Source organism: Euleptes europaea, chromosome 20 (genome assembly GCF_029931775.1).
Source record: "Euleptes europaea isolate rEulEur1 chromosome 20, rEulEur1.hap1, whole genome shotgun sequence".
NCBI classification, from domain to species: domain Eukaryota; kingdom Metazoa; phylum Chordata; class Lepidosauria; order Squamata; family Sphaerodactylidae; genus Euleptes; species Euleptes europaea.
The window spans coordinates 21,205,155-21,218,677 of NC_079331.1; the positions used below are offsets into that span (position 1 = coordinate 21,205,155).

General features: G+C 48.8%; 1 protein-coding gene across 1 annotated transcript in view; it reads right to left on the reverse strand.

Annotated features, from left to right (window-relative positions):
* The window catches only part of IGDCC4 (immunoglobulin superfamily DCC subclass member 4), a 72,755-nt gene that overhangs the window by 39,411 nt on the left and 19,821 nt on the right, over positions 1-13,523 (reverse strand). Inside the window, exons 6-11 of the mRNA XM_056866122.1 lie at positions 12,279-12,434; positions 10,850-11,260; positions 9,728-9,892; positions 5,280-5,417; positions 3,941-4,111; positions 3,124-3,357 (exon numbers count right to left, since the gene is read on the reverse strand). Coding sequence (XP_056722100.1) covers positions 3,124-3,357; positions 3,941-4,111; positions 5,280-5,417; positions 9,728-9,892; positions 10,850-11,260; positions 12,279-12,434 — 1,275 coding nt within the window. The remainder of the gene's footprint in view (positions 1-3,123; positions 3,358-3,940; positions 4,112-5,279; positions 5,418-9,727; positions 9,893-10,849; positions 11,261-12,278; positions 12,435-13,523) is intronic.

The following is a 13,523-nucleotide window of genomic DNA, read 5'->3' on the forward strand; positions in this document are numbered from 1 at the left end:
TGGCTTCCACAATCAATTGAGGGAATAAAATGTTTACTTAAAAAAAAAGAGAGAGAAAAAACAAGAATTGCTAGATTCAAGTCCAGGAGCACCTTAGAGACCGACGAGATTTTTGGGAGAGTGAACTTTTGAGAGTCAAAGTTCCCTTTGTCAGATTGAGCTCTGTCTCTCTTTGTCAGATGAGCTCTTCACACAACACACAGTTAAATTGTGGAACTCCCTGCCCCAGGATGTCGTGATGGCTGCCACCTTGGAAGGCTTTAAGAGGGGACATGTTCATGGCGGAGAGGGATATTCATGGCTACTGGATACTGGTCATGATGCATGCCAATTCTCTCCAGGATCAGAGGAGCATGCCCATTCTCTTAGGGGCTGTGGAACACAGGCAGGATAAATGCTGCTGCAGTCGTCTTGCCTGGGGGCTTCCTAGAGGCACCTGGTTGGCCGCTGTGTGAACAGACTGCTGGACTTGATGGGCCTTGGTCTGATCCAGCAGAGCTTTTCTTATGTTCTTAAGTTCTTAATATAGCTGTTCACTGCATACCAACATGGCTACCTTTTGAAACTATCTTCAAATAAAAATTAAAACTGCAGCAACAAGCAGCCACTGAAAACCCTCCTAACGCTGCTACAGTCAAGAGCCAGGTACATTTTGGCAGCTCTCTGAAAAGGCGCTAATCCAGACGGCTCCAGGCCAGCGGCCTTTGGCACACCCAAGCCAAGCAGCAATCGCAGAGAACGGCCGGGCTCTGTCCTCCTACCAACCTCAGCTCTTGAGAAAAGGAACCCCAGAGAGGGCTTTGGAGCATTTCTGATGCCACACTGCGAGCCGAAACCAGACTTGAGCCTCTGGAAATAGGGCAAACTCAAATGAAACAATTGCACAATTCTGCAGGGCGGCTAAAGGCGACTCCATTCAAAGCACAGTACAAAGGAAACCAGAACAGAGCTTGGGGAGCGTTCTGGTCCCATCTGCCAGCCCCGGCACTCCAAGGCCAGCCAGGAAGTCCATTCCAAAACTCCTTCTCCTCTCCCCTTTTCCCGTCTCGCGGGTAGCCATTCTGGGCCCTCCTTTTCAAGGGTCTGCTTATTCAAGGGAACGGCTTGAGCAGCTCCAAGTTTACAAATAGAAGGAAAATGGAGCGATTCTCTCTTGGGGAAATGCAGAGTCTTGTTCCCAAACGGTGTCTCCCCCCCCCACCCCCCCTGGCGGCTGCACTCCACTAATGGAGCATTGCCACTAATTAGGGATGTGCCTATTCATCCCCTGCTGCGGAGGACTGCCAGCTCTGCTGGCAGCTCCAATTCAGCCCCTTTAACGATGCCAACGTTACCCTGCTTGCTTCGTTTGTGTTGGGGAAGGGAGGCCTGGCTGTGCCAATCTCCCCCCACCCCCCCATGCTCCATCAGAAAAGCGCAAGAAGAAACACTTCTTCTGCTCGCAGCACCCATTGACATCTGGAAGAAAAATAACATTCTGGGCTGCTGGCCCCAAAGAACCTCAGAGCAAAAGGGGTGGGGTTTGCAGCATCTCAAACGCAGCCAGTAAGGTGTGTGTGTTCGGGTATCTGGGGCGTTGCTGACCAGGGGCCTCTAAGGCCTTTTATGCAGGGACATTTCCCCGCGGTCACCCCTGCCAACCATTTTGGGGCTTCCTTTTGATTATGCACGCCTTTCCCAACAGTCTGAGGTCGCCTTGCTCTCCCCCCACGTTTTGCCCATGTTTTCCAGATGCCGTTTCAGCCAGGATCTGGAAAAACGCGGACAAAACGCATGGGGAGAGTGAGGTGAATTCTGACGGGCTAATCAGGTGTGCATAATCAAAAGGAAGCCCTGAAGCAGTCGGCAGGGGGTGAACACATGAACACATGAAGCTGCCTTCTACTCAATCAGACCCTTGGCCCATCCAAGTCAGTACTGTCTACTCAGAGCGGCAGCAGCTCTCCAGGATCTCAGGCAGGGGTCTTTCACATCACCTACTTGCCTAGTCCCTTTAACTGAAGATGCCGGGGATTTGACCTGGGACCTTCTGCATGCCAAGCAGAGGCTCGACCACTGAGCCACGTCCCCTCCTCCTGACAGTGGGAAACATCCCTGCGTAAAAGGCCTAAGGGGGATCTGAGGTCAAACTCACCAAATTGCCCTGTACTAAACCAGACCATCAATACTGCCAACTCAGACTGGCAGCGGCTCTCCGGGGTTTCAGGCTGAGGTCTTTCCCATCACCTGCCGTCTGGCCTTACTGGAGATGCCAGGGATTGAACCTGGGACCTTCTGCAGGCCAAGCAGATGCTCTACTACTGAGGCACAGCTCCACCCTGGTCAATTTCCCACCCCAGATACAACACACGAATCCTCAACTCAGCCTAGAGTCACTTCCAGGGGAAGGTGCAAGGGAGTAATCCTCGCTGGTTGCTGCTTCTGGTGTGGATTTCAGCTTGTCTGGTTCAAATAAATGCCCTTTTTTTTTATAATAGCTGACTTCATCATACTCACAGAAGCAGTGGCTCTCCAGGGCAAGGGTCCCTGACATGGTGCCCGTGGGTGTCACGGCGCCAACACTTTTTTTTGTACCTGTGAGGTGTTTTTAGGAAGCGGGTGGGGCCACGTAGGGCTTTTGCCCAGCGAGACTTCTGATTGGCTGTGCAGATTTTTTAAAATGTTGCTTTGGCAGCCACTGCCACCCCAGCACAAGGGTCTACACTGTTTGCTGAAGTTAAGCTGTGGCACTGGGGGTGTGTGGGGGGAGGTAGTTGTGAATGTCCTGCATTGTGCAGAGGGTTGGACTAGATGACCCTGGTGGTCCCTTCCAACTCTATGATTCTATGAATTGTTTTGTGGCTGGCTCTGCCTCCCGCAGCAGCCATTTTGTGGTCGCCATTTTGTTGCTGCATACTCCATGCCGTGTCAGAATTCCAAATGTACCAGAAAGCTCAAAAGGTTGGGGACCCCTGTTCCAGGGTCTTAAGCAGAGGTATTTTATATTACCTAATCCTTAAAAAAAAAAAACTAGAGATGCTGGGAATTGAACTAGGGACCTTCTGCATGCCAAACAGATGCTCTGCCACTGAGCCACGGCCCCCCTCCCCAGCCTCTTTGAACAGCTGCACTCGGAAAACTCACTGAGCTGGGTCAGTTCGTACTGCTTGACTTTCTTCTTCAGCTTTATTGGTCCAACATCCCACGGGCCGTCACCAGTTCCTTCGGAGGGGCTCTCTTCACTCACATCCTCAGTGGCCACTTCTCGGTAGTAGAGCTTGTAGCCCGAAATCTGGGCGTGGTTGGCCGGGGGTTGCCAAGTGACTAAGAGAGATTCCATTTTGGCACGGACTTTTAACTCGGTCGGGGCAAATGGAACTGGAGGAAGCAAAAAAGAAACACGTCACATCAGGAAACCCCATGGGTGGCACCCTAAGGGCCGTGCTTCTGCATTTAATCTTCTTGACTGCCTCTCCACCCCAAACCTCAACCCACCACTCTCCAACTGGTTCCCTGGCCACAACCCTGCATTTCAGCACCATTTTTCTCTTCTGCTTCCCCAGCATGGTGTAGTGGTTAAGAGCGGTGGTTTGGAGCGGTGGACTCTGATCTGGAGAACCGGGTTTGATTCCCCGCTCCCCCACATGAGTGGTGGATGCTAATCTGGTGAATCAGGTTTGTTTCCCCACTCCTATACATGAAGCCTGTTGGGTGACCTTGGTAGTCACAGCTCTCTCAGCCCCACCTACCTCACAGGGTGTCTGTTGTGGGGAGGGGAGGGGAAGGTGACTGTAAGACAGATTGATGATGATGATTCTTCCCCCTCTAACACCTGGCTTCCTGAAAATCTCACTTCATCAAACTTAATTACGCCTCCTGGCCCAGAACCATCCCCATCACTCCCAGCCCTGGCATGTAACCTCCTTGGAAGCAGGCCCAGGTGAAACGGGAGATGGCCTACCATGCGTCTGGTTGTCTCGGTCTGGGGTCCGATGTTGCGTCCACTCAGAAGGGGCCCCGTAGCCCACGCTGGTACTGGCCACGATGCGCACTTTGTAGACTCTGTTCGGGTGCAAGCCATAAAGAGTGAACTGGGTTCCATTTGCGCCAACTTCAGTCGAGGAAATCAGATCTGTTAGGGAGAAAGAAAGGCCAGCGAGCTTTTAGACAAGCTAGGCCCCTGTTACCTACTCCCCATATGGCATAGGTCCTGTGGGTAGAAGGATTCCTACAAGTACTATGGGGGTGAAGAGCCCCTGAGGGGTTTCCCTCAGCTTCTATCTCACCTCACGATTCCTCAGATTGCTTCAGAAGGAATCTCCACATTCACCTGGAGGGCGGCTTCTGTCAGAACTACTTGGTATTTTTCTACTTTCTTCTACTTCTTAAGAGCCACCTAATTGGCAGCTGTGCTCTGCCACCACTGACTTTCCCCCTGTACGTTTAGATGCTAATGTTGTCGAGCCATTTGGAGTCACGTGTTCATGCATTCATTTACTTAGTTCATTTATACCCTGGCTTTCTCCCCAAAATGGCTTACATCCTTCTCCTCTCCTCTATTTTATCCTCAGAACAACCCTATGAGGTCGCTTAGGTTGACAGCAGGTGACCGGCCCAAGGTCACCCAGAAAGTTTCCATGGCAGAGAAGAGATTCGAACCTGGGTCTTCTAGCTCCTAGTCTGACCCTGTAAGCACTACATATAAAATTATCAATTACAAAACTCTTATACACAGTTGATATATATATACCATTGAGGAAGGCCTATTCAGGCCGAAACGCGTATGGTCCAGTATTGGTCATTTATACTGAATGAATATCAACTGTGTATAAGAATTTTGTAACGGATAATTTTATACCTGCGTAGTGTAGTGGTTAAGAGTGGTGATTTGGAGCGGTGGACTCTGATCTGGAGAACCAGGTTAGATTCCCCAGTTCTCCACAAGAGCAGCGGAGGCTAATCTGGTGAACTGGATTTGATTCCCCACTCCTCTACATGAAGACAGCTGGGTGACCTTGGGCTAGTCACACTCTCTCAGCCCCACCTATCTCAAAAGGTGTCTGTTGTGGGAAGGGGAAGGCGATTGTAAGCCAGTTTGAGTCTCCCTTAAGTGGCAAAGGAAGTCGGCATATAAAACCAACTCTTCTTCTACATAGCATGCAATACAGGCCCTGTGTTTTTAACCATTTTAATCTAATAAATATAATTATTTATAATTATAATTATTTATATATATATATATGTAATAAATATAATCATTTTGTTATAGTTTATAGTTTCCACACCGTCCTCTTCCACACCTTCTTTGAGGGGGGCATAGTCGATTTTGTATTTGGTGATCTTCCCGTTGCTCAGCTCGGGAGGGAGAGGCAGCCAGGTCACCTTGATGTCTGTGGGCGTGGCACTTGACAGGGACAGCTGAGGCGCAGCACCTGGAACTGACAGGCAAGGCAGGGAAACAAGTGACTCCCCCGTCAGGAAGGAAAGACAGGAGCAAGATACCAGTTCGTTTGGCCATACGTCCCATCAGGAAACCCGCAGGTGGCACGTCTCCAGTACAAACAGCATTTGGCTGTACAAATTTGGAGAGCCAGCGTGGTGTAGTGGTTAAGAGCGGTGGACTCTGATCTGGAGAACCGAGTTTGATTCCCCACTCCTCCACATGAGTGGTGGAGGCTAATCGGGAGAGCCGCATTTGTTTCCCCACTCATTCACATGAAGCCAGCTGGGTGACCTTGGGCTAGTCACAGCTCTCAGCCCCACCTACCTCACAGGGTGTCTGTTGTGGGGAGGGGAAGGGAAGGTGATTGTAAGTCGGTTTGATTCTGCCTGAAATGGTAGAGAAAGTCGGCATATAAAAATCAACGCTTTTTCTTTTTCTACAAACAGCATTTGAACCCGGGGGGTAGGGGGTTGACTCAGAGAGTTTGGAGGATGTCCTGCAATAAATTAATTTTAACTAAAAATAAGGTATGTAGAACTTGAGAGAAGCTAAGAGATGATTAGATTAATTTAGTTATAATTGTGTGGTTAATTAAACTTTTATGCAATGTTTAATATTTAAGATCATTAGCATGTAGGATTAGAGTTAAACACAGGAAAATATAATATATAAGGTATTATTTTTTTTAGAAATATAGTATCATCTAAATACATACAGGGAGTGATGATAAGGTATGTTGGTGTAGTTCAGAGTAAACGAATGCACGAAAGTAGCTATAATATTGCAGGTTAGTATATTTTGTAGTAAATGCAGTTGTGTTATCAATATATATTGATAATATTTTATCAACACTTGTTATGTTATCAATCTGTATCATGTTTTCTATTCTGTATTTCTGTTTTTTTGTTCTTTTTTATTAGTAAATAATAATAAAAACAAGTTTAAAAAAAGACACAAAAAGCATTTGAAGCTGGGGGGGTTGTTGGCTGGGGGGGGGGCGGGGGATGTTCTGCAATTTCAGCTGGTCTGCTTTCTCTGAGAGGGAACTGCCCGCCACTTTCCGTTCATGGGAAAGGGTTTCCCTAAAGCACTGCAAAGACGGCTGGCTGAAAAGGGAAGGGCCGCAGCCACAAGTCAGGGTCTGCCGGCTGTTTGGCAATTCACAGATTTGCAGTCCCGAGCGAAGAAAAGAATCCCCCAATGTTGGCTTGGATCCAGCGAGTTTCACGTTGCTGGAGTGGAGAAGAAGAGGATTTGTCGCATTCGCTCACAAGTTGGCCTGCTGGAAGCCGGGACCTCTTGACCCTGCTCCCTCCATCCCAGATGTCTATTATTTCACATTTGAGGAGGTCAAGGTGTTTCACATATGCGCAGGAGAAACCAGGGAAGGAGACATTCAAAAAACACAGAGAAGATGAGCCTTTGCTCAAACAACCTAGGAGACTTTCCTAGGAGATTTTTGGGAGGTGGTGGGCTCTCCTTCCCTGGAGGTTTTCCAGCAGAGGCTTGACGGCCATCTGACAGCAAGGCTGATTCTGTGACCTTGAGCAGATCGTGAGAGGGAGGGCAGGAAGGGTTGTGTCAGTGTTTGGCTCTCGTGGCCCTTTCTCACATGCCCAGGGAAATGCCGTTTGCCACTTTGGGGTCAGGAAGCAATTTTCCTGCAGGCCAGGTTAGCCAGGGATCCTGGAGGGTTTGAGTTTTTGTTGTTGTTGCCATCTTCTGGGCCTGGAGTAGGGGTCACTGGGGGTGTCGGGGGAGGTAGTTGTGAATTTCCTGCATTGTGCAGGGGGTTGGACTAGATGAAGAAGAAGAAGAAGAAGAGTTGGTTTTTACATGCCAACTTTCTCTCCCACTTAAGGGAGACTCAAACCGGCTGACAATCACCTTCCCCTCCTTACAACAGACACCCTGTGAGGTTGGTGAGGCTGACAGAGCTCTAAGAAAGCTCCAAACTACCGCTCTTAACCACTACACCACGCTGGTGGTCGCTTCCAACTCTATGATTCTATGCTTTCCCACAATGTTTTTTTCCTAAGGCTAGACAAGAAGTGCATGCTGGGTCACATCTAGGATTGCCAACTCTCAGTAGGGAAATTCCTGGAGATTTGGGTGGTGGAGCCCAGGAAGGGCAGTTTTTTGGGGAAGGGAAAGACCTCAAAAGGGTATAATGGTATCGATTCCACCTTTCAAAGCAGCCATTTTCTCCAGGGGAACTGAGCTCTGCCATCTGAAGATCAGCAGTGATGCCGGGAGACCTCCAGGCCCCACCTGGAGGTTGGCAACCTTACTCACACCAGTGCTGTGGTGGCCAGCCTGATCCCCCAGGTAGGCTGACAATTAGGACACAAAATGGAATTCCTCACTAGCACCCATTAGCCTCCAAACACGGAAATTAAACAACTTTTTATTGTACAGAGTAAACAAGAAAGGAATCCTGAACTTTTTTTAAAAAAATCCTTTTATCTTAAACAAAATAGATAATGGGTTTAGGGTTGCCATCCTCCAGGTCATAGCTGAAGATCTCCTGCTATTACAGCTGATCTCCAGCCGATAGAGATCAGTTCCCCTGGAGAAAATGGCCACTTTGGCAATTGGACTCTATGGCATTAAAGTCCCTCCCCTCCCCAAACCCCGCCCTCCTCAGGCTCTGCTCCAAAAACCTCCTGCCGGTGGCGAAGAGGGATCTGGCAACCCTAAATGGATTGGAGCCAACACAAAACTTCCACTTGTGCCAGAGCTCCTGCGCAAGCGGAAATGCAAGAAAGAGGCCCCAGTAACTGCTCAACCAAAGGCCCGGTTATTGTATCCCCACTTGCATTTGATTTCCACTTTCTCAAGATCTTGCGCAACCAATTTTTGGGTGCTATAACATATAGGGAGGTAAGTGCTAGGTGTGTACGAAATCTTGCCCAAGCAAGAGTCCACTTACGTTCCTGCTTGTGCATCGTTGGGTTCAAGCCAATGGATGCAAAGTGACAACACCCCATGGCGCAGAGTTCCACAGGTGATTTTGCAGGGTACCAAGAGAACACTCTTTTCATAATTTCAGGAGTTTAGCCATGCTGGTCTTCAGTAGATTAGCTAAATGCAAGTCCAGTAGCACTGTAGAGACCAGCAATATTTTGGAGTATAAACTCTAGATAGTCAAAACACCCTTTGTCTGAGTAGTGTAGTGGTTAAGAACGGTGGACTCTAGCCTGGAGAACCAGGTTAGATTCCCACCTCTTCCACATGAAGCCAGCTGGGTGACCTTGGGTTAGTCACAGTTCTCTCTGAACTCTCTCAGCCCCACCTACCTCACAATGTGTCTGTGGTGGGAAGCAGAAGGGAAGGCAATTGTAAGCTGCATTTAGGTAGAGAGGTAGAGAAAAACAGGTAGAGAAAAACAGGTAGGGAAACTGACTCTTCTTCTTAACCTCACACACAAAAATTGCAGGCAAGCAATTTTTATTGGGGGAAAACAGGGCACCCGTATTTGTGTGAGACTGGAGAAAGATAACTGAAAGTAGCTCAGTATCCTTTCCTGTCATGTATGCTCATCTTTCTTTGGTCCCGCAGTCACCTCTGGTCAAACAGGTTTTGAATGCTTTTGATGCAATACAAAAACCTAACAAACCTATTTAACCAGAAGCAAAAACCAACTCTCCTTCTTCGTCAAATACAAGTAGGAATGGAGGTCCCTGAGCCCTTACGTCCCGATCAGAAGGCAGGAAGGGTGTTGAGAAGAAGGGAGTCAGGATGCAAAAGTGAACCGGGTGCCATTAAGTCGCGGCTGACTTCTGGTGACCTGGTAGGGTTTTCAAGGCAAGTAAAACGTTGGGAGGCGGTTTGCCATCACCCGCCTCCCGCTGGGCCGAGAGATTTCTGAGAGAACCGTGGCTGGCCCAAGGTCACCCAGCAGGCTTCATGTGGTGGAGTGGAGAATCAAACCCAGTTCTCCAGATTAGAGTCTGCCGCCCATGACTACACCATGCTGGCTCCAGGGATGCATAAGTGCAATGCAAAATATAATCAGCTGGATTAGAGAAGGGGAGAAATGCCCTGTTACTCACTTCAGCCCTGACTGGTCGCCCCTCTCCCTCCCCAATCCTCAGTTGTTTGGTATTGTCCCAGGTGCAGGAAAAGAGAACGCAAGTTGGGTTCACTTCATCGAGTTACAAATGCAAACGAGGAGCACCAAACTCTCCCTGTGTCACAGTGTTTCAGGTGGCATTCCCGCCCCTGTACTGGGTGTGCCAAGAAAGCCCTTCCTGGTAAACAGGAAGCATTCTGAGATGTTTCTTCCACCCCGGTCCTACAAACCATCCTCCAGAGTCCGAACAACGATGGACGAGGACGTCCGGCTGGCTCCCAGCTGCGAATAGGCCACCACGTAGAAAATGTAGTTAGTGTTGGGCTCCAAATCCTTGACCTGATATTCCGTGGTGTCGTTATTCACAGCAAACTGGAACTCCACATTGTCGGTGCCTAGAAAGGGGACACAACGCTGTCAGACAGAAAAAGAAGAAGTTTTGTCCTTTCTTCAAACTCACTTCTTGGAAAGAAGCTCACAAGAGCGTGGTATCTTAGCGCCTTTGAATTACTGTCATCTGGTGAGCAGGGTCAGTCCTGCCCTTTCAGTGCCGAAAGCGGAATTTTAAATCCCCATTTCTGACCGAGAGAACAAAGAGGGAGTCTGGTTTGTGCTTCATTAAACACTCCCCCCCTTCATTGATCATCAGCTGTTAGGTATTTCTTCAGGTTCCGAAAAACAAAATGCAGCTCTAGGGCACAATTTGGTAGATGGGGTATAAAATTAAAGGGTGAAAAATGTCCCCCTGAACAGCCAAAAGAAAGATAGGCCGTAGTTCACCAGTAGTAAAACGGAGACTTCCTTCCAAGGAGCCTTTCATTCCCCCCCCCCTCCATGATTTAACAACAACAACAAAAAATCTAACTACAGTATTTACTCAAATGCAAGACTAGGTTTTTTCGCAGGTGGATAGTGGTGGAAAGTGCCACTGAGTTGCAGCCAATTTATGGCAATCCCGCAAGTTTTTCAAGGCATGAGTCAAACAGAGGTAGTTCAGAAAGAACTGTGACTAGCCCAAGGTCACCTAGCTGGCTTCATGTGGAGGGGTGAGGAATCAAACCCGGTTCTCCAGATTAGTCTGCCATTCATGTGGAGGAGGGGGGAATCAAACCCGGTTCTCCAGATTAGAGTCCTGCGCTCATGTGGAGGAGGGGGGAATCAAACCCGGTTCTCCAGATTAGAGTCCACCACTCACGTGCAGGCATGGGGAATCAATCCCGGTTCTCCAGACTAGAGTCTGCTGCTCTTAACCACTACACCATGCTGGCTCTCTCCATGGCACTACTTCTCAGCGATTCTATAAAACCCACCAAAGATTTGAGATAGGATTCACATGAACACCCAGCACCTACCCAAAGCTTTCTGGTAATGCAGCGAGAAGCCGATGATCTGCTCGCTGTTGAACTCCGGCCGTTCCCAGGATACTAAGACGGTGGTGCTGGAGAGAGAACTCGCCGTCACCTTCTTAGGAGCACTGGGCAGGCCTTCCCGCACAATCACTGCCAGGTGGGCGGTGGCGCACGCCATGCCCAGGGGGTTTTCCGCCACGCACTGGTAGTAGCCGGCATCATCCATCCCGATCTGGTTGATGACCAAGGTGCCACCGCTCTGTGCCTTCACCCGCCCGTTGAACGAGAGAGGCTCTCCGTTCTTCAGCCAGTGGACGCTGGGAGACGGCTCCCCTTCCGCTCTGCAGACGAATCTGGCGGTGCTGGCTCTGGTGCGGGATATGGTTTCGGGCGCCTGGGAGATGGAGGGGGGAGCTGCAGGGGAGGAGAACAATGCTCGCATTTGGGGGGGGGGCAAGCAAAGCCTTCTCCAATAGAGAGCACAGAGTCGGAAATACTTTCAACCCTCCCCCTCGCCTGGACCAAACTCCATAACTGACCTCGTTCAGCAGGATAAGTGGAGATATTTATTTATACAAAACATTTTGATGCCCCTTAAAACCCATCTTCTAAGGATGTGTGCAGCAAGGAGCGTATGCCTTTTCTCTAAACAGCTCCAACTGCAACTTTTGTGAAGACATCACAACCCTTGGCTTGAAGCTGTCTTGGGTTTGGGGCAAAATGTGTGTATTGTAGTGTGATCTCCAGCCCTGACCTGGATGGCCCAGGCTAGCCTGAACTCGTCAGATCTCAGAAGCTAAGCAGGGTCAGCCCTGGTTAGTATTTGGATGGGAGACCACCAAGGAATACCAGGGTTGCTGTGCAGAGGAAGGCACTGGCAAACCACCTGTTAGTCTCTTGCCATGAAAACCCCAGAAAGGGGTCGCCATAAGTCGGCTGTGACTTGACGGCACTTTACACACACACAGTGTGATCTCCAAGTACTCTGGGTTCAAAATGGGGACAATTCATCATCATTAACACCACAATTGTGGATTTCAACAAACCAAAACTCTGATGAGCTTCTCACACATATGCACATGGCTGCCTTTTTAATTATTGTTGTTGTTGTTGTTGTTGTTGTTACTGTTATTATTATTGTCCACCGCTCATGTGGAGGAGTGGGGAATTGAACCCGGTGCTCCAGATTAAGAGTCAGCCACACATGTGGAGGAGTGGGGAATCGAACCCGGTTCTCCAGATTAGAGTCTGTGACACATGTAAAGGATTGGGGAATCAAACCCAGTTCTCCAAATTAGAGTCCACCACTCTTAACCACTACACCACGCCTGCACACAGACCAGGGAAAAGAACCACTGTCACAAACCCAAACAAGCCCCAGGTCTCAGGCAGCAGAAAAACAATGGGACACTTCCACAGATATTGTTCTCACCAAGGACTCGGAGCTCGGCTGCAGCTGTCACAAACTGCCGGGTCTGGGGTTTATTGGCACGGCAAGCGTACACTCCTGCGTGGTGGGGCTGGGCATACGGAATCACGAGATTGGTCCGTCCCAACACGATCACGTCGGTGGAAATGGGGTTCCCATCTGCAAATTAAAAAAACACACTCTCAAACTTCTAAGCTGGATACCAACGCTGGCAAACAACACCCTACAACCTTAGATGTGATCGATAATGTTTAAAATGTTTATTATTATTTTAGTTCTCTCCAGCTTCCGGAACCCAGTTCCTTTCTGATGGAATTCAGGGCCATGTTTGCCACATTCATCTCTTGAGTAGTGAGTCACGCAGCCGAGCTACGATTGCTCTGATGTGCAATTAGGGTTGCCAGCTCTGGGTTGGGAAATACCTGGAGATTTGGGGGTGGAGAATGAAGAAGGTGGGGTTTGGAGAGGAGAGGGACTTCAATGCCATAGTGTCCAATTGCCCAAGCAGCCATTTTCTCCAGGGGAACTGGTCTCTGTCACCTGGAGATCAGTTGTAATAGCGGGAGATCTCAGGCCACCACCTGGAGGTTGGCAACCCTATTGTTAGGGTTGCCAGTTCCAGGTTGGGAAATACCGGGAGATTTGGGGGGTGGAGCCTGAGGAAGGCAGGGATTGGAGAGGAGAGGGACTTCAATGCCATAGAGCCCAGTTGCCCAAGTGGCCATTTTCTCCAGGGGAAACTGATCTCTGTCGCCTGGAGATCAGTTGTACCGTGTTTCCCCGAAAATAAGTCACTGTCTTATATTTATTTTTCCTCAAGAAGACACACTATGGCTTATTTTCAGGGGATGTCTTATTTTTATTAAGTATGGTACAATAATCTACATTTATTCAAAGATAGTTAAGTCGTCTTCTTCTGGAACATCGTCATAACTCTCCAAACCCGGAATTCCATCCTGAATTTCTTGCGACTCCATTTCCTTTAGAACCATTGGCCCCAATCTTTCATGTCGAGCAATAGAGCTCTCATTAAATGAGCAGCTCTTATCCATGTAACCTGCTCGGAGTGCATTGGCAACAACACTGTCAGTGATTTTATCCCATGAATTCTTCACCCAAATCACGACCTCTTGCAGGCTAGGTTTCACAAAGTTTCCACGCTGATTTCTTGTCAGTCTAGGTTCAATGTAGTCGTTAATTTCCATACGCAAATGGTCTTTGAATGGCTTGTTTATTGCAATATCAAGA